The 19,443-nt window shown below is 40.3% G+C and overlaps 1 protein-coding gene across 1 annotated transcript; it reads right to left on the bottom strand.

The window, feature by feature from the left end:
* Positions 1-351: 351 nt before the first annotated feature.
* Positions 352-6,626, bottom strand: sec61a1a (SEC61 translocon subunit alpha 1a). The gene is made up of 12 exons (XM_076267343.1): positions 6,496-6,626; positions 5,505-5,572; positions 5,313-5,378; positions 5,132-5,210; positions 4,868-4,999; positions 4,630-4,739; positions 4,202-4,355; positions 3,206-3,366; positions 2,499-2,696; positions 1,886-2,077; positions 1,685-1,761; positions 352-1,569 (listed from the first exon to the last, which is right to left on the bottom strand). Exons 1-12 carry the CDS (start codon positions 6,500-6,502, stop codon positions 1,383-1,385), a joined length of 1,431 nt encoding a protein of 476 aa, XP_076123458.1. The 5' UTR covers positions 6,503-6,626; the 3' UTR covers positions 352-1,382.
* Between the last annotated feature and the right edge of the window lie 12,817 nt (positions 6,627-19,443).

Genomic DNA, 19,443 nt, shown 5'->3' with positions numbered 1-19,443 from the left:
TCAGTGAGTAGGCCTATGATGTAATATAGGTGATGCGTGAGGTTTTTTTTTATTATTGGTTAAGTGGTCCTTGGTCTGAAAAAGTTTGAGAAACAGTTCTAGATATTTTAATGGTGCTAGTTAGGAGACGGTTATTCTGAACGGATTATCCCTTCTTCATGTACCCCTTGCTGACATGTGAAATACGATACTAGAATAAACAAATGTATTCAATAGCTTTACACATCTTACATGAAAACGTTTTTAATAAGGATTTATTAACCGTTGAAACGGATGCATTTGTTCAGAATATCATAGGACATTTTTCCAGACTCCTATGTAGCCTACAAAAAAAGTCGAGTTTTCAAAGAGTTGGCAAAAAATTTCTTCTTTAATACAATGTTCAAAACAGAACGTAAAAATCAGGTATATCCTCTTTTCTCCCCAAACAAGCCCACCCATATCCACCCCAATCAGGCAGTTTCTGCAGCAGTTCAGTCTGGGAGAAGACCATGACGCAGACAAACACTTCCCTTTACCTGGACCATGTGAAAGGGCAGTGCCTGTGCCCTTGCTAAGACTAGCGTGGAACGCTAAATAAAATAAAAAATCAAGAAACTGAACTGAAACTTACAGCTGACCCAGGATCTCTAATCCAGCACAGGGACAGTATACACCTAGCCCACAATATGCTATCTTTCTTTACAACTGACCCTACAACATGGCTCAGAGACCCCCTGCCCCATACAAAACTAAGGGTGAAATATGATAGCATGGACATGTCAGTCTCTTCCCAGCAAATACAGAGCAGTCAGCTATACACAAGCCAGTGCCACACAGACAGGTGTGAGAACAAAAACCCTCCAGCATCCTCTCGAAAAGATTTTCTTTATTTACAGTGGAATAACTAAGGGTTCCTTAGGTTGGACATTGTTAGCTGATCATACAAGCATATACACTGATATGACATGTTGGTTTTACATAATCCATGTAGTCCTACTTCCAAGTGAGTTACACTATTTTTTTTTTCACCCCACAGGATTTGAACCAAATATTCTACCATATGAGCTTTTAAATCATTAATCAGACTTAAAAGCCCAGCAGGTGGAACGCTGGCTAGACAGAGTGAGAGGTGGAGGATCTGTGTTCTGACAAACAGTTGAACGGGCCCACTGCCCAATCTGAATACTGGGATGACATGCAGTCACTCATTCCCAGAGAGGTTCAGTCCGCACATGAGCCCTTAGGGCTACTGGGAACAAAAAAATATAGATGCCAAAATGGATGCATCCAAAGAAGCAAAACATTGATTGTGCATGAAAAATAATAACATAACATTACAAAAAAAATAACTTGAGAGAATGGAGGTTGTGTCTGTCTGGTGTAATGGCAGAAGGATTTCTTTAGAATAGCAACGCTCCCATGCTGCCAACTTCACTCTGTTCCTTGACAAAGATCTCGAAGTACTGGTAGATGATGGTGACAGCCAATAAAATTCCAGTTCCAGAACCAATTGCTCCAAGGAAGTCAGCCATAACTGAGAGCCCGCCAATACAGAGGCCACCAAATGCAGCAGCTGTGGGGATGTACCTGTAAGAGAGTGTTGCGCACAGTTAGCAGCCATCAAGAAATGATGTTCAAAATAAAAGGTGCAGTTTGTTCAGGAATATTTTGTGGTTCCTTCTCAGAACATGCACACACTTACCTGTTAAGCTCGTGGACCATGGATGTCTCTCTATGTCCCCTCATCACCATCTGCTGTTCCTTCAACTGTTTAGCCACCTGTTTGAAACCAAACAAAAACAAAAATAGACTTTATGACGCTGCCTTTTAAAGTTTTAATAATGAGATCTGAAATAACAAGACACCAAGGATCGTCCATATTATACCATTAAGTATGACTTACATCTTTAGCAGATGATCCAGAAACCTCAATCCAGGTCTTAGAGAAGAAGGCACAGGATCCCAGCATGAAGACGATGTAGATAACCGCGTGGACAGGGTCATCCAGAACAGAGCCAAATGACTCTGGCGGAGAAAGGTAGTAGCACAGACCACCAACTGGATAGGCTCGTGCAGGGCCTCCGCTAGAGGTGTCCTGTTGGGAGAAAAGGAAGGAGGGAAAATAAGGACTTGCTGCAAAATGCATGACATAGCCTAAGGCCAGCCACATTAAGGCACATGACAATGTTGTGATCAAGTCTCTCAGTCTATAGACTTGAACTAAATTCACAAGCTAGTCAGATTACTAATGAATTCCACAAGAAAATATCTTGAATTGCTGCCAAACTGACACGTAAAACATGAGTCATTTCCTCCAGACACCCTGAGAGGTCTGGTTTGAGGAGAGCCAATTTAGCTCTTCAGATGTATCCTATATTTTTTTCCCCACTAGGCCATAATGGTTTGCAATTCCATTTCTTAAAATGATTCAGCAACAGTGCCATCTACATTCCTGTTCCTTTTCCTGACTTAACTGATCAAGTTATAACAGAAATATGTTGGGACTTGTTACTTACAGACCAAGTTCCAAGCAAGTTAACCAGGAAGTTTCCACTGAAGCGGGTAGAGAGCATCTGAGAGATGACATAGAGGTTGGACACAAGGGCAGACTGCAGGATGATGGGAATGTTGGAGGTGTAGAAAAGCTTGATGGGATAGGTGTTGTACTGGCCACGATAGCGGGCAGACTTGATGGGCAGATCGACTCTGAAGCCCTGAAGAGGAAATAAAAATGGGTTTAGCCTTGCAATCTCAACCCACAGTACGGGCAGGCAACATGCCAGTCATCTGGTTAGGGACAGTATTTTGCATCATGCGGGGCCTGCATGTTAAGTATAATACATGAATGTTGCTAATACATGAATGTTGCTAATACATGAATTATACATGAATTATGCTAAACTAGGCTAACAATGGGGGATTCAGACTGGGTTATTGTATGCACAGAGAGGAGAAGGGTATGTATCCTCTTATCTAACTCTGGCGTAGACGGCAGATAAGCTCATTTTCCAAAATGTTGGCGTGTTCCTTTAAGTCACAGGTGTGAACTGTGAGCTAAAATTATATATGTTTGACATCCTGGATACCACAGACATTTGGATGACTCATTGAAAGCTCAACGCTCTTGGTCCACATCACAGAGACAACCAATCCTGCCGATGACCAACTCTTCCTAAAGCCAGACAGTGTGAGAGCATAATCCAATGAGCAGTTATCCACTGACCTGGAAGTATATCACCACAGCAAACACGAAAACGGTGGCGATGAGGTTCATGAGGTTGGGCAGGTTCTGGCGGTAGAAGGCTTCTCTGAGTGCACGCACTTTGTCATTACGCGTAGCCAAAAGATGGAACAGGGCAATGATAGCTCCCTCGAACTCAGTTCCTAAGAGAAATAAAAGGCAAGTTAATTGTGGGGGCAGTTGTACATCATTTTGACAAAAAGTGACTGCTTTAATCAGAGAAGGTTGTGAACATGTGCTTTATCAGCAATAACTCATTAACTCTTCTTATCTTCACTGTGAAAGAGTTAAGAAATGGTTCAAAGGCAAACTGATGTTAACAAAATTCTCGACCAAAAACAGGCGCTGTATAAGGTAATGCGTTACAAAAAGAAAATCCTTCTTAAATGAAGACCTTTTCATTTCTTTAGACTTGCATCACTTGCTGTTGTTACTTACAGCAAACAATGTATCTTATTGAACTATTTATAGTCAACAATAATAACTATTTATAATCATTTTCACAGATGTTCTCAAGCAGATGAAGGCAACAATACTGCATCCACTATGCACTGACCCATTTATGTAAAAAGGACACCCACTGCATGACCATAATTGGTGTAAAAAGGCATTTTGGTAAGCAAGCTTACTGGTTTTGAAAGATTCTTACACCAAATGCACACATAAATATAAATACACACACAAACATACATATTTCAGCGTTTTCCATACATTGACTTATTTGTGGCGGCCCACCACAACATTGACCACCACACAATGATTTTTACAGGTTCTACTAAATTGTGCTGAAAATCTGGTTACCATCATAACCACGCTGCGCTAATGTGTTTAAAACTGTTGCATTCAAGTTAATTCTGCAAACTTACCACCACAAATAGAGTTCAATTATGTGGGAAACACTGTATTTATATATAATGCATATATATCTTTTCCAATGGATAGATCTTTTCCAATGGTGTGCATGAAAACACTCTTTACCTCTGCCGGTATTGACGGTGGTGGGGCTGAAGGCTTTCCAAACGATGGTCTCGCAGATGTTGGTGGCGATAAAGAGAGAGATACCAGAGCCAAGTCCATAGCCCTTCTGCAGCAGCTCGTCCAGCAGAAGAACAATGAGTCCTGCCACAAACAGCTACAGGACGAGAAAGATAACACACCCTGAATTAGCAAATGCAATCAAACTAGGCAACTCCTCAACTCTCCACTGTATGTTTCAACCTTTACTACTAACAAGGATGATTAGTGATTTGTCCCAATTACTGGGATAAGATCAATCAGCAAAGGTGCTATTTCAGCCTTTATTTGCTAATACCCCTTGATAAGAGATCCATGTCAAGCTTAGGGAGGAGGGGGCAGTAATTGGCTTGAGACGAACAGCTCTGCAGGAGTTACAGGACAGGACCTACCTGGATGATGATCAGCAAGCAGATGCCAGCGCCCATCTCAGAGGGGTCTCCATACATCCCAGTCATTACATACACGATAGCCTGGCCAATGGTGATGATCATACCGAACACTGTGGGACAGCAACACAGCATTGGTGACGTGTACTGACCAACACTGCGAACACTTATTTTACAATCTTAGCTGAAGATCATCAAGTGCTGGAATTGCAATTTAGGCCATGATAAGTTGGTGACTTACGTTTCTGAGCGCCATTAAAGAGCGCCCTGTCCTTGGGGGTGTCTCCAACCTCAATGATCTTAGCACCAGCCAGCAGCTGCATGATGAGCCCAGAGGTGACAATGGGCGAGATACCCAGCTCCATCAGTGTGCCTTACAAGATTAAAAGCAACGCAAGTGAGAAGGGTGATGAGGTCATGATGTAGACTATAATAGAATAGAATCAAATGAAGCTCTAGAGTCCAACAGACTTGATTTCAGCTGCATACAACAAGTTATACACACCTCTGTTGGAAGCCAGAATTACTCTCATCCAGTAGAAAGGATCGGCAGAGTCGGATGACATGATGCCAAAGAGAGGAATCTGAAAAAACCAAAGCATTAAGTCAGACACATTCAATGTCGAAACTTTTTGTATAGACTCCTTTATTTATAGTCACCAACATCAAGAAAATGAATAGCTTACCTGACAGCACACCAGGAAAATAAAAAGTGTAATTGCAGTCCATAGTACCTTCTCTCTAAACTGAATCTGTAAGAGATTGAAAGAAACAGTAATTAACTGAGTCTCCAAGAACTGTACATAAAAGTAAATAAATAAATAAATAAATAAATAAATAAACAACAAAAAGAGGATAAGATGGGCGAAAACATTTACCTTTCGTTCTGGTTTTTGGATCTCGGGCAGAACCGCACAAAACGGTTTTATTACCTCCAGAAATTTAACTGTAAGGAAGATAAGACATGTTTTACGTTACTTATAAGACATCTCAGTGAGCTGCACCTATTGGCTAACATTAGCACTGACTGAGATTTAACTGAAGTAGACGTGGCTTTAGGGAGAATAGCACTTCAGACTGTTCGAACTTGCCCCCAGGTTTTGTACTGCAACGTCATCATTTAACTCCAGAAGAAACGCACACTAGTTACCCAAACTAGTTCCATGAAAATATTTCAGCGTGTATATTAACAGTTGTGACTAAAAGCAACCCTGCCAAACAGCCCAAAAAGTATTTGACGTGGCTAAACACTACTTGGCAACTGGGCGAGGGCAATTGATAGCTAACTAGCCGTCATAATTAGTCATTACGTTAGCTAGCATGCGAATTGTTTAAATGTCTGAATGAACAAAAGTTGGTTATTCAGCTCTACTGTCACAAGGCCGAACAACATTTACACCATACACAAATAAATAGGTCTATTAATATTAGACAAGTTCATTTCCAGTAAAGATTTCACACATATCAACTGTAGGCTACTAGCTATACAGGTTGTTAGAAACTGCCGCTTCTCAGGCTAACGCTAAAAAAAGCTAGCAAGCACTAAAAGCCACTAGCTGACGTTTCCTTTTGACTGGTTTTGAATCTAACAATTTCAGAATTGTAACTGGAAATGGATGACAAAATGCACAATCCTCATTCAACTCGTTTCAGATTAGACCTATTACCGATTATTCTTTTCCTTAAACTAGCTGGATCAACCTTCGTTGAAAGGAAGAGTATCGTTGCCGCTAGCTAGCTAGTTTGAAGGGACAACGGACAAAGATATGGAACGATTCATAAACAGCTTTAATTAGCTTTACAATCTGTGAGATAATCAACCAGAAACAAAATACATTATTGAAAGACACAAATCAGATGTACACTTACTAGCCATGGTGTTCGTTGCCCAGATCCCGTTGTTTTACAGTCCTTGTGAGGTGGATCAGCACAGATCGACTGCCACCGGCCTGCCACTACTCACCGAAAAGAGAGCACTAGAGACACGTCATCATTGAAGCCTTCGCTAATACACGTCAGTGCTGGTGGTGGGTGTTTTTTCTTGTACCTTGGCTGCAGATGATTACAAAACCAATGGAGGGGCGTGTTGTATGTTGCTTGTTTATTGTATTTTACTGAATAGTCTTATGCATGCCTAGTGTTTGGTTCTAAAATGCTTCGATTGCATGATTTGATAAAATGTCTTAATTATGATACATATAATAGACATAGCCTATATGGGAGGAAAACGAAAAGAAAAAAGTCATAGTTATCTTTAGTCATATCATGTTCAGTTTACGAAACTAACGCTATTGTTTTAACCAGAAGTGTGAATTCAGGCATTATGCTGGTCTAGTGACCAGCCAAAACAAGGCAGAAAACCTTGTTGGTTTTATATGTCAATTTAAGTTTAGAGTGAGGTCTACCCATCTATCACTTTGGGCATTTAACCACTTAGCCTAGGTTTATTTGAGATCGACGCCTTGATTTATCCACATTCCGCAATATCCCTGGTTTGATATGCAATAGATGAAAACATTTAGGCATATCATTTCAACTTTCAAGTTGTTTAGGTAGGAGCAGACAGTATAACACTTATGTCATTAGGAGCATTAGTCTCTGCCTAGTAAGGCCTATTTGTCTTGATATAACTTTTTAAGTGAGCTATCATCATCCCACCAAGCTGCTAAACTGTAGGATATGCTGCTGCATTTCAAGATGGGAACTTCTGACACCAGGTCTACATATTTTGACTAATTCCGTATTCGACTGAGTTTGTACTTTCTGCTACCCTCTTCTGTAGGCCTCACTCAACAGCTTTACAGTTTACAGAAAATAAAGCGTGAGTGGCTGATACACTGGAAATTCTGCTGGAAATACAACGCCATTTCCTGTTTGTGGCACATCCCATCCCACTTTCACCCGGATGTAATATTTTTCGATGTTCGTCGTAAAAAAAAATCTACATTGAAGTGAAATCAGAGACAAAACCTGGACAAACTATCTTTGGTGAAATCTAAAGTATCTGATGATGAAATGTTTATTTCGCTTTCGGGTTCAGTAAGTTTCCCCTTCAGACATCTCTTTAGTAACATCCGTATTTGATGGTCTATTTGACATAGTCTATTTGACTATTTGACATAGACAAGATCTTGTTTCAACCATGTTAACAGGATTTCAGGGTCATAGAATGGCCTACCAATGAAAAATGTATTTCTACCTATAACTTTAATAGCCTATAAAAAAACATTTCATTTGACCAAATAGGCCTAGAAGCCGCAACTTTCTGACTTATTAGGCTACAACGTTTATCAGGAATATGATAATTAAAAATGTGTTCTTCAGTTAATAAAGTTCAAATAGGCTTATAATTTAGGGTCATTCTATGTCAAATCATCATCTTTATTGACAGACTCAAGGTCAATTCAGAAACCCATAAAGACAGACATGACATACCTTTTCTTATAAAATACACTAAACCTATACCAGTGTTTCCACAGAGGTGACTGGTATCATACAGCACTAAACCTAGGATTGGATAGGCTAGCAGCATGACAATATGTTCTGAGAGTCATTCAGGTGACAAATATGTATAGGCCTACATCAGATTTATCAATAATACCCGATAGGTGCTGACCCGTGCATTACCAAACAAGTCGGTTGCACTACAGCACCTGTGATTCATGTGTAATATCAGCATACAGTCATTATAGACATCCAGACACTTCTTCATACTTGCTTTTTAAACTTGGCCTACAAGGGAGGAGCTGACAGAGGAGTACAACATGCTTGAAGGAGACTTATATTCTCTGAACACGTAGAATTTCCTTGCCAGCATGTTAGCTTGAGCATAGCCAACCACCCCACTTCCAAAAAAAACTTCCATGAAAAATATAGGCGCATCTCAAAGAAGTTGGGATGTGGTCAACAGAAGGCTGGAAAAGTTGTGTAATTTTATCTGGCATCATGATTGGTTATAAAGAGAGCATCCCAGAGAGTCAGAGTCTCTCAGAAGTAAAGATGCGGAGGTATTCATCACTCTGTGAAAACCTGTGTGAGCAAATAAAGACTAAAAAAAGGCCCCGTAGCAAACTGACACCTTGGATGAACGAAAATATCCATGATCTAAAAAGATCATGTAGAAAAGCTGAGAGAACATGGAGAAAAACTAAGTTACAGGTTCACCGTGCCATTCTAAAAGAAAAAATAGCAAATTATAATAGAGCTATTCGGAATGAGAGAAGGAACCACTTCTCTAAGGTAATTGCTGAAAACAGTGGAAACTCTAGGGTGTTGTTCTCTACCATTGATAGGCTATTGCATCAAACACCTTTTGATACACTCAGTCAGGCATCCTCTCTAAGATGCGAAGAATTTGCAGACTTCTTCAAAAACAAAGTAATTTCTATAAGGTAGGCTATTGGTAACACAAGTAATATGTTTGATGGGACACCCAAAAACAGCCCCCCAAAATTAAGGTCCTTTAGCACTATTACTCAATCTGAGCTTGGTAAAATTATAACTCAAACCGGCTCCTCAACATGTGTTTTAGATCCAATCCCTACTAGATTCCTCAAAAAAGTATATGATAGCTTAGCTCCCTTTATTCTCAAGGTAATAAATACCTCATTAGAAACAGGTATATTTCCAACTGCTTTTAAAACCGCTGTTGTGAAACCTTTAATTAAAAAGTCAAATCTTGACCATACCAATCTGAGCAACTACAGGCCTATATCAAATCTACCGTTCCTGAGCAAAGTACTTGAAAAAGTTGTTTGTAATCAGTTAAATACCTTCCTCAACGAAAACAGTATCCTTGAAAAATTCCAATCAGGTTTTAGATCAAATCACAGCACAGAAACGGCTCTAGTAAAAATAGTCAATGATCTCAGACTGGCTACTGACTCAAACAAAGTCTCAATCCTTATTCTTCTGGATTTGAGTGCGGCATTTGACACCATTGATCATAGCATCCTAATTCACCGCCTTGCGAAGTGGGTGGGTCTCTCTGATAATGCTCTAAACTGGTTTCAAACCTACATTACTGGTAGAGATTTTTATATCATTCTAGGAGATCATGTGTCTGAAAAACATGACTTGCCTTTTGGTGTGGCCCAGGGGAGCTGCCTTGGTCCCCTGCTATTTTCCCTATATATGCTTCCATTGGGAAACGTCATCAGTCAGCATAATGTAAACTTCCACAGCTATGCAGATGATACCCAATTGTATATTTCTGTGGAGCCAACTAACCCAGATGGCCTTTGCTCCCTCACTGCATGCCTAACCTCCATTAATCAGTGGATGAGCAAAAAAAATTTGAAACTAAATGATGACAAAACAGAGGTACTTTTGGTTGGACCAAAACTAAAGCGAGATATTGTTCTTAGTAATCTGGGGAACTTGGCACACCAGGTCAAACCAAAAGTAACAAGCCTCGGTGTCATCTTGGATGCAGAGTTAAGTTTTAAGCCCCATATAAGTAAAGTTACTCAAACAGCCTATTTCCACTTGAGAAACATTGCCAAAGTGCGGCCCTTTTTAACTCAACAAGATGCAGAAAAACTAATTCACGCCTTTATCACTAGCAGGTTAGACTACTGCAATGCACTTTTCACTGGTCTTTGCAGTCTGCGGCTAGACTTTTAACTAAGACTAAGAAGAGAGAACACATCACCCCTGTGTTGGCTGAACTGCACTGGCTCCCTATTTCCTATATAATTGATTTTAAGGTTATGTTAATTACTTACAAAGCTCTGAATGGCATAGCACCTTCATATATCTCTGAGCTTTTAATATCTTATCAACCACAAAGGAAACTTAGATCATCCAATTCTAATCTTTTAATCGTACACAAAGTGCTCCACAAACAAAGTGGAGAAGCTGCTTTTATCCATTATGCCCCCAAACTATGGAACACCCTGCCTCTGTACATCAAGCAGGCGATATTTTTAAAAAAGATCTGAAAACATACCTGTACAGGAAAGCTTTTAGTTAACTCATCTTATCCTGTAGACTACTTTTTCAGATTATTCTACATCTGCTGCTATTGGAGGGTGCAGCCAGCCAGAAGCAGATGGGCTCCCCCTATTAAGTCAGGTTCTGCTCAAGGTTTCTTCCTGGAATATGGGAGTTTTTCCTTGCCACAGTTGCCATATGGCGTCCTTGTGGGGGGTAAGAGGGTTAAGGCTGCCAGTCTTATGACATGTCATTTTCTATATTTTTGATATGTTGCTGAGTGGATCATAAACGGCCCCAGCAATGAAGAAAAGTGATTGATAATGACTGACTGACTATTATTGTGTTACATGCTTCAAATGTAAAGCACTTTGAGCTGCATTCTGTGTATGAAAGGTGCTATACAAATAAAGATTTTTATTATTATTATTATTATTATTATTATTATAATAATGCAACAATATAAGAATAATGCTCCTCAGTCTGAAATTGCCAAGAATTTGGGGATTTCATCATCTACATAAAATCATTCAAACATTCAGAGAGAGAATGGTTTGTAAATAAAGCACAGGACTGAAAAAATAATATTGGATGGCTGTGATCTTCAGGGCCTGCTGAATGACATTGAGCAACATATGCTGCAATCCAGACAATGCAAGTGGGTGTGTTGTTCCCTCAATGCAGGGCTGAAGCAAAAGCACAACTACCACAACTCGTTCCTGCAGTAAAACCCTAAGCAAAAAACTAAAATGGGATAGCTATGGCATCATGAAAATCCATGTAGAAATGTCTGACTGATCCACATGAATTTAAGTACTTGAACATGAATGCAGCTGTCGATTTGCCACCATTCACAGAACACCAAAAGCACAATCAAATGCTGTCATTGTGCAAGACTGCGCATTAGCCAAACAACAATCTGTTTCTGTTACATCAGTTCAGTTCAGTTTAGTTAGTTTATTGTCATTATACAGAGTATAGTCAGTATAACGAAATGACTGTGTCAGTCAAGGCAGCAGAATAAAATTACACATAAATAAATAAACAAACAAACATACACTATAGGGGAGGATAAAAAAAAAACTGATAAAACAGAATAGTAGTCCTTTGGTAAAGTGGCTGTGCAAATCAACAGTTGAAACCAGCTGAACATGTTCAACTTAAAAATACAGTATAGGCAAACTCAAAGCCTTGCAAAATGCTTATCAGAAAGACCACTGAGAATGGCCAGGGGGAAGGCACCTTTGGAAGCAAAACGCAAAACATAATAATGTGATACATTACTAGATGTACCACAGAGCGGTACAAAATATGACGGCCACCCAGTACTGCACATTCTCTCCACAAAAAAAAATCACGCTTGTCAATTTCTCTCCATCTCTTAATCTATCCCCTACTTCATCCCCTACTTTTGTGTATACTGTATGTGTGCTTGTGTGTGCCTGTGTGTGTTTGTGGGGGGGGCAATGGTGTGTGTGTGTGTGTGTTTATGTGTGTGTGTGTGTGTGTGTTTATCTGTGTGTGTGCGTGTGTGCCTGCCTGCTTGCCTGCATGTGTGTGTGTTTTTATGTGTGCATGTGTGCGTGCGTGTGCTTGTGTGTGTTTATGTATGTGTGTACGTGCCTGTGTGTATGCGTACTTGTGAGTGTGTGCATGCCTGTGTGTGTGCGCGTGCGTGTGCGTGCATGCATGCATGCATGTGTACTGTGTGTGTGTGTGTGTGTGTGTTTATGTGCGTGGGTGTGTGCATGCATGCGTGTGTGCATATGTGTAGCTGATATGGCACCCCATGAACAGAATTCTACCAAACTTGGCATGCATTCAGAGGGTCTCATAATGATCCTACTCCACACATTTCGTGCAGTTTTGAACCTGTCAGGCAAAGATACCTGGATTACAATGCCCCGTTTTTGCCTTTTCATTTTTAACTAGGTGGCGCTATACCTCAAATGAGTGGATATGGGATATGTTGACATGGCCCCTGGAGACCAACTTACAAAAATAATTTGGTCATCCTAGGCGGCTAGGCCCTATGATTCTCAAGATATTTATAGAAAACTGTGTCCGGCCATCTATAGGCCGATTGGTGTACAATCACTAAATGTACACATATATTAATTTATTGTATGGCCCCCCATGAACGTAATTCCACGAAACTACGGTTCTCAAGATATTCACAGAAAACTGTCCAGCCTACCCTCCTTTCGGGGGGCCCAGTGCGGCGGGTGGGTGCAGATCAAAACGAAAAACAGTGGTTCCGTGTCATCCATGTGGGGCTACATGCCCACCAAGTTTCGTGCAGTCATAGTGGAGTCATAAATACAGTATTTGACAGTATTTGTCTTTCAAATGTAGTGTAGAGTAAAAGTCACAAGTTTCCAAAAATATTAATTCTTAAGTAGAGTATACTCAAAAATACTCATACTTAAGTACAGTACTAATCAAGTTAATTTACTTAGTTACTGTCCACCCCGTGTCACAGCGGCTACACCTCGTTCCTCTGTTCTGCATCCCGTCCCTGGATCTACTCCAATCCGGGTTCCAGCTCCAAATGCAGGCCTAGTCCGTTCAGCCTCTCCTGAGTTTTAGCACTCAACTGTATCCAGTTTGCTCGTTATGTTTGTATTTAAGTTCGTGTCCTTTCAGTTGTCTTTGTGTGATATTCTCTGGAAGACGCTGTGTGAGCTCTAACCAAGTCTTTGTTTTTCGTCGCAGTGTCCTTGCATTGTTTGCCCGTTGTGGCCTTTTTTAATTGTGGTAATTAAAGAAGCCTTGAGCATCTGCATCTCTATCGTTGTGTTCCTGGTTTCCTTGTGTGACACCCCTGGGCGTCGCTCCATTTATCATCAAAGCAACACAATGTAGAGAGGGAGAACAAACACTTTTGGAGACTTTTCAGAGATGGGTAACACTGTAGGAAGTGTGATACAAAGATTGTGACCTACATGAAATAAAAAGAGATAACTGAGAAAACTAGACAGCAATGGTAAACATGTACAGGTCCTATGCAACATCAGCCTCAGCCAAAATCAGAGGCATACAAAATCTCTGTCTAGACCACCTTAGTGATTGCAACAAAGTGATACTGAAGATAGTTGGAATGACCCAATACAATGGAAGGAACCTTATGCCATATTGAAGATGGGTCTGAAGGAATAATCCTCCTGCACCCTGCAGCCCAGAGACTCTTACTGTTGTTAGTAGAAGGGCTATAATTTGGACTCTGAGGAAGTGATAGGTATGTTTTCTGCCTCACAGTCCAGAGGTCTGTATGAAGCAGGATTTTGGGTGTGGATAAGCAACTTTAAGTGTAATCCATGTTTTTAGTGTCACTTTGATCGTCACTTTGATCACTTTTAGCCAGCTAGGGTACATTTAAGATTCCTCAAACAAACAATACTGTTCTCCTGTGCATATATTTCTGGTTTTCAATGTTGCTTTAGATTTGGTGTGGAGGAAAATGTATCTTACACAGCCATGATGTGAATTACAAGGTTATGGAGCTGGTCACACTAGTGTTTCTCTAACCTCAAAAAAGAAGAGGAGCTTTTTGTCCTTATTTGGTTACGAGAATGAATAAGTCTTAGGGCTCTTCTAAGATGGTTTACCCCTTCCTCTCAATTATCTTACCAAAGTTAGTCACTAAACCACATACTTCAAATACACCTCTGGTCTGATCAAAAATGTTATACAAGGGACAGGTTCACCATATCTCTGTCATCTTACACCGGCTCAGAATGCAGATGCTGGTTTATATTTGGTTTGATTTTGGTAAATATTGTGTGACGGATGAGGGAATGCAGTCACCACTTGTTTCTTTGGTATGGAAATCAACAAGGTTCTGTAGCATTGTTTTAAGATTTCAGTTTGACGTCGAGCCAATTCATTCAAGCAGAAGTGACTTTAAATGAAATATGCACAATGGGCAATCCCAAGGCGCAAATGGCCATTGTGTTTTATTTCTTATTTTTTGGTGCATATATGCTATAGTCTATAAACTATTTTATCTCTTGGACAATCACCAAAAGGGTTATTCAGGGTTCAAAAGGGTGCAAAATGGATCTCCAATGTTTTCTTAGTTATTAGCCTTTAAAAATGATGTCAGATTACCGGTATACAGAATGTGCCTTTAAAATATTGGATGAATGGTTGCTGATATGGGCAATGTAGATATTGCATTAAAGATCAGCCATTTCTTTCTTCAACAGTCGAGAACCCTTTTGCAATTATGTAGCACATAATGTAATCTGAAAACTGCTGCCCTGATTATTAAAAAACAATGCAACTGGTATTCTGTCTATGGAGTGGAATGGATATTTCTAAGTGACCCCAAATTTTTGACCGGTAGTGTATATCACTATTTATGATTATAAAACAATGATGATTTAATTAGGTTCTTTAATCATGAATTGTTGTCCGTTTATTTAGTCATCTTTTCAGCAACACTGACATCAGATGTATTTTATGTTGTAATTAAAAAAAAAAAAAAACTGTTAAACATGTAGTTGCACTGAACCATCAGCAGGTGTCAGCACTGAGCTGGGAAATGAGCATGGATCACTGTCTGTTTGCTGGTTCCATGTATTTCTTATTATAGGTCATATTTCAGCTGTGAAAATACAAGCGCGTTCTGATAAAACCAGATTTTATGAATATTAATGCATTTTTCTTCTGTGTCTTAGGCAGGCTGTTTTGCATGCTTTTTTACATAGGCTGCATTACATTCATTGTTTTTTAAAGAGTGGATGAATACGTAAAATATGTAAATTCAATATGTAAACATAGACTTTGATTATTTAATTAAACACATACCTGAGCAAACTCCATTGCAATGATGATTAAATGACTAACACTGCTGTGTTGTGTGTGTTAGCAGTAGTGACATATTTAACCACTGACCCATACTCCCACACTTACATTCAAAACAACTCAGGCATGGATAAATGCAATCAGTCTACATGCCGGTGTTAAAACCAAGTCAGTGGTACACAGAATAAATTCCAAACATCTAAATTTTTGCGAAACTTACACACACACACACACACACACACACACAAAGCAGAATCATTGGGGATGAGCACTGGTCTGCTCTTTTATAAAGAGATATTTGTTCAGCTGTGTTGCATAACGAGCCGTGGACTGTGAGCAAACGCTGAGGTGAAGACAAGCAAATGCCAGCTTCTTTATTGTGTATTCCCTCAATCCGCCCAACTAGTCTGTTCCCTGCAGTCCATTCTTCTCTGTCCAGTTATCAAACACTGGGCCTACTTATTAGTATCAATGGACTAAACGACCCCTGTGTATGAAATGCGCTATTTAAATAAACTTGACTACATCTCTGACTGACTTTAAAAAAAAGCTTAAAATCTGGTCATGTTTTGAAATAGCTAGTCTACATAAGAGATAAAAAAAATGGTTTGATTTCATTAGATGGGAGTTTTAGTGTTTGGCCATTGCACAGAAAGGGTGCATTGATCTGTAAACTGCCCTCTAATCGAAAAGAAAACATTGTTTGGACGGATACAAAAAACATCACAGCAACACACAAAAACAAAACCAAACTTCTTCTGGAAAGAAGAGGAGCCCGGCCAGCCACCAAGGTCTTACTGAACAAAAGCAAAGGCCAGACGCTGTGGCTTACGCTTACAACAACTCCCCCTCACTGCCGGAGCCGGAGTAGTGGAGTGATGATCATCCTCGCGGCTCCGATGCGCTCGGTGCTCTCATACGCACACACTGAGCTGACACACTGCTGCCCGCCCACCCCCAAGGCTCGCCATGGCACGGCCATGGATATGTAGGATGCTTGTGTAACCGCGCAGTGGAGAGACTGGGCTAGGCTGGCCTCTTTCGGTGGCACTCATGCGGAAGAGAGAACAGGTATGGCCTTAAGCAAGGCAGGAATCTATGGCATGTTCCATTGCCATACGTCATCTAGTCTTTCAGGCATCAGTGTGTGTGTATATATAGGAAGTTTATGTACATGTGTTGCAAATGTACAAGCATTTTCCATTAGCATCAAATATGTTATATTTATATTATATGCACATGCCATGACACTCTTTTTGTGCCCTACTTTTTCTGTTGAATCACTCCCTTAAAGGACAGGTTCGGTATTTTACACTTAAAGCCCTGTTTTCAGATAGTTTATGATTAAATAGAACGTTTAAGATTGAAATTTGGACACATGCTGCTGTCCTGAGAATTTTCGGTTTCTGTGGTAGCGCCCCCCCTCCTCCAGAACGATGTATAGGTGCACTGGAACAATCCTTCCTAAAACGCATTAAACTTTCGTTTACAAAGACGTGAAACTCACCGAGTGGTCAGGGGTGTTCGCTGATATGCTCACACAAAAATCGCTGCAAAAGACGCTTTCCAACAGGTTATTACCATGTTGTAAAACTGTGGAGCTATTTTTCCAAACGCCTCACACCCGTACATTCTTCCGTTGAGAACTTGAATAATAGACACTCCAGCCCAGTTGGTGGCGATAATGCACCATACACAGTCTTGCCAATTACAAGCAAACCACTGGCATTTCATTGAATACACAGAAGAAGCAGAAGATCGCTGTCTTGAAGTATTTTGCAACAGACAGCTAAAAATGAGGCGATTTTATGCAGTTCCGAATTGCGGGAAAATTCGTGGCAAAAAAAGTTGTCACAGACTTCCTTTCAACGATCCAGAAAGGCTAAAGTTGTGGCTGGAATTTCTGGGGTTGGATGTGAGCACACCTGTTGAGAATCTGCAGAAAGCTGATCACCATGTCTGCATTTTACTGAACGTCGCTGGAGGTCAAAAGAAATCGCCCAAAAAGCTATTTCGCCTGAGAAATACAGCGGTTCCCACATTACCTCCTGGGACGACAGAGTTGGAAGAACTTGGGGTAAGAACTTATTTGTTATGTCCATAACCTGTCATGTTCACATCATAAGCCTAACACTAACCCTAGCCTACATGAATAATTTGGCTACATGATTTTGTACGTTTACAAATTTTTTGGCTGTGGAACTTTCATGATGAAAACGTAATGATTCACGTAGGCTATCATTCACATTGTGCAAGTTCCAAGACATTTTAGCATTAGCCATGGTTGGACGTGACAATAATTTGGATAGCGTAGTAGCCTACGATACCGCGACTGCATAAGACTACAGAAAGAAAACAAACAACCCCATATCCGTTTCCGGCAGCGGAGTAATACCGTACCTCACAGCACATCCAATACAAGTCAATGGAGTTGGACAAAAACTATGATAAAACCTGTTGGAAAGAATCTTTTGCAGCGATTTTTGTGTGAGCATATCAGTGAACACCCCTGACCACTCGGTGAGTTTCACGTCTTTGTAAACGAAAGTTTAATGCGTTTTAGGAAGGATTGTTCCAGTGCACCTATGCATCGTTCTGGAGGAGGGGGGGCGCTACCACAGAAACCGAAAATTCTCAGGACAGCAACATGTGTCCAAATTTCAATCTTAAACGTTCTATTTAATCATAAACTATCTGAAAACAGGGCTTTAAGTGTAAAATACCGAACCTGTCCTTTAATATAACATCTTCTTTGGTGCAAGTGTGGCTTTACAGATTGATGGTCAAACAGTATTGCTTGCAAATCAGTGTGCAGCACAAAACATTTTAGTTGCACTATCTACACAAGCACTTTTAATCATCAACTATGTGCAAGTCTCTCTCTCCCTCTTTCTCTGTCTCTTTCTCTTCCTCTCTCTCTCTCTTTCTCTCTCTCTAATTATGTCTGATTTATCACTTAGGTATCCACATCATATTTCATTTTTCTCTGGAATGTTGATCTTGATCCAAAGTCCAGTCCAACGTATCAGTGTACAGTCATAAAGTTCTGACACACACTTGTACACGTCACATCACAGTCATGGTAGCAACAGTTTTCCTGCTGTGTCCACTAAGTTGTTAACATTTGAGCTCCTCACAAGGTGTCAGTGACCTGTCTGCAACTGAATGGTAATTATTTCAGGCTTCAACTATCCTTTGTGTTTCCAGCAGCAGCAGCCGCAGCAAATCCATTTATTTTTAAATGATGCAATCAGTGAGGTATGATTTGGTGCAGCTGAACACTGCATTATATTAAAAAATATTGGATATGGTGATTATACTCTATTTCTAATGTTCTGTGGAGCCATTTTCTAAGCAGATCATTGTTAGCACTTAATTAAAGTCTAAAGATAGGGGTCTACCATTCCCTTCTCACAGTGTTAGTTCTCTGTTTCTCTGATCACATTTTCAGACACATGGGAACAAACACGCACACACACACAGTCACACACCTGGAACGAACAGCTCTGTGATCCCCACCAATCCTCAGGGGTGTGGGAAGTTGATCTATCAAGCAGAACGTTGAGTGACGGTGGTGGGTAGCTAATTTCCGTCGCTCCAGATTAGTGGGACATTTTTTCCCTTTTTTTAGAGGGAGCTAAAAATACTATGGTTCGCTAGGTTCAGAGTGTTGTGGTGAGTCAGACTTCCACAGAGATCGTGGTCTCCATGTGCAGAAAAGGTCTGTGGAGAACAGCAAGCACTGCTGGGTCAGGCAATGCTGCAGTCCACATGCAGAATATGGATTTCCCTTCCTTTTTTAATACAATTCATGTCATGTTTTATGACATGGTGCATCTGATAAAATCTCCCTTGCCTAGACCTAGATCTTTTTATTATTTTATTAGTCAAAGCCTTGCCCTAGACAACCCTTAGAACCCTTTTGTTGAGTAAATACCATGCTTACACAGCTATACCAAATGGGCTGACCCATTTTTCCAACTCATGAGTCCATGTGTGTTAATGTAATGAATATAAACATTACATTAATATACATATATATATACACACACACACAGACCAGTGAACTTTCTG

This window comes from Alosa pseudoharengus, unplaced genomic scaffold, assembly GCF_046254945.1.
Source record: "Alosa pseudoharengus isolate Yale_2024_CS ecotype anadromous, Long Island Sound unplaced genomic scaffold, YU_APseudo_1.1 YU_APseudo_1.1_scf_5, whole genome shotgun sequence".
In the NCBI taxonomy this organism is placed as follows: domain Eukaryota; kingdom Metazoa; phylum Chordata; class Actinopteri; order Clupeiformes; family Clupeidae; genus Alosa; species Alosa pseudoharengus.
The sequence above is the reverse complement of the archived record's forward strand: the minus strand, read 5'-3'. Positions and strand labels throughout refer to the sequence as shown.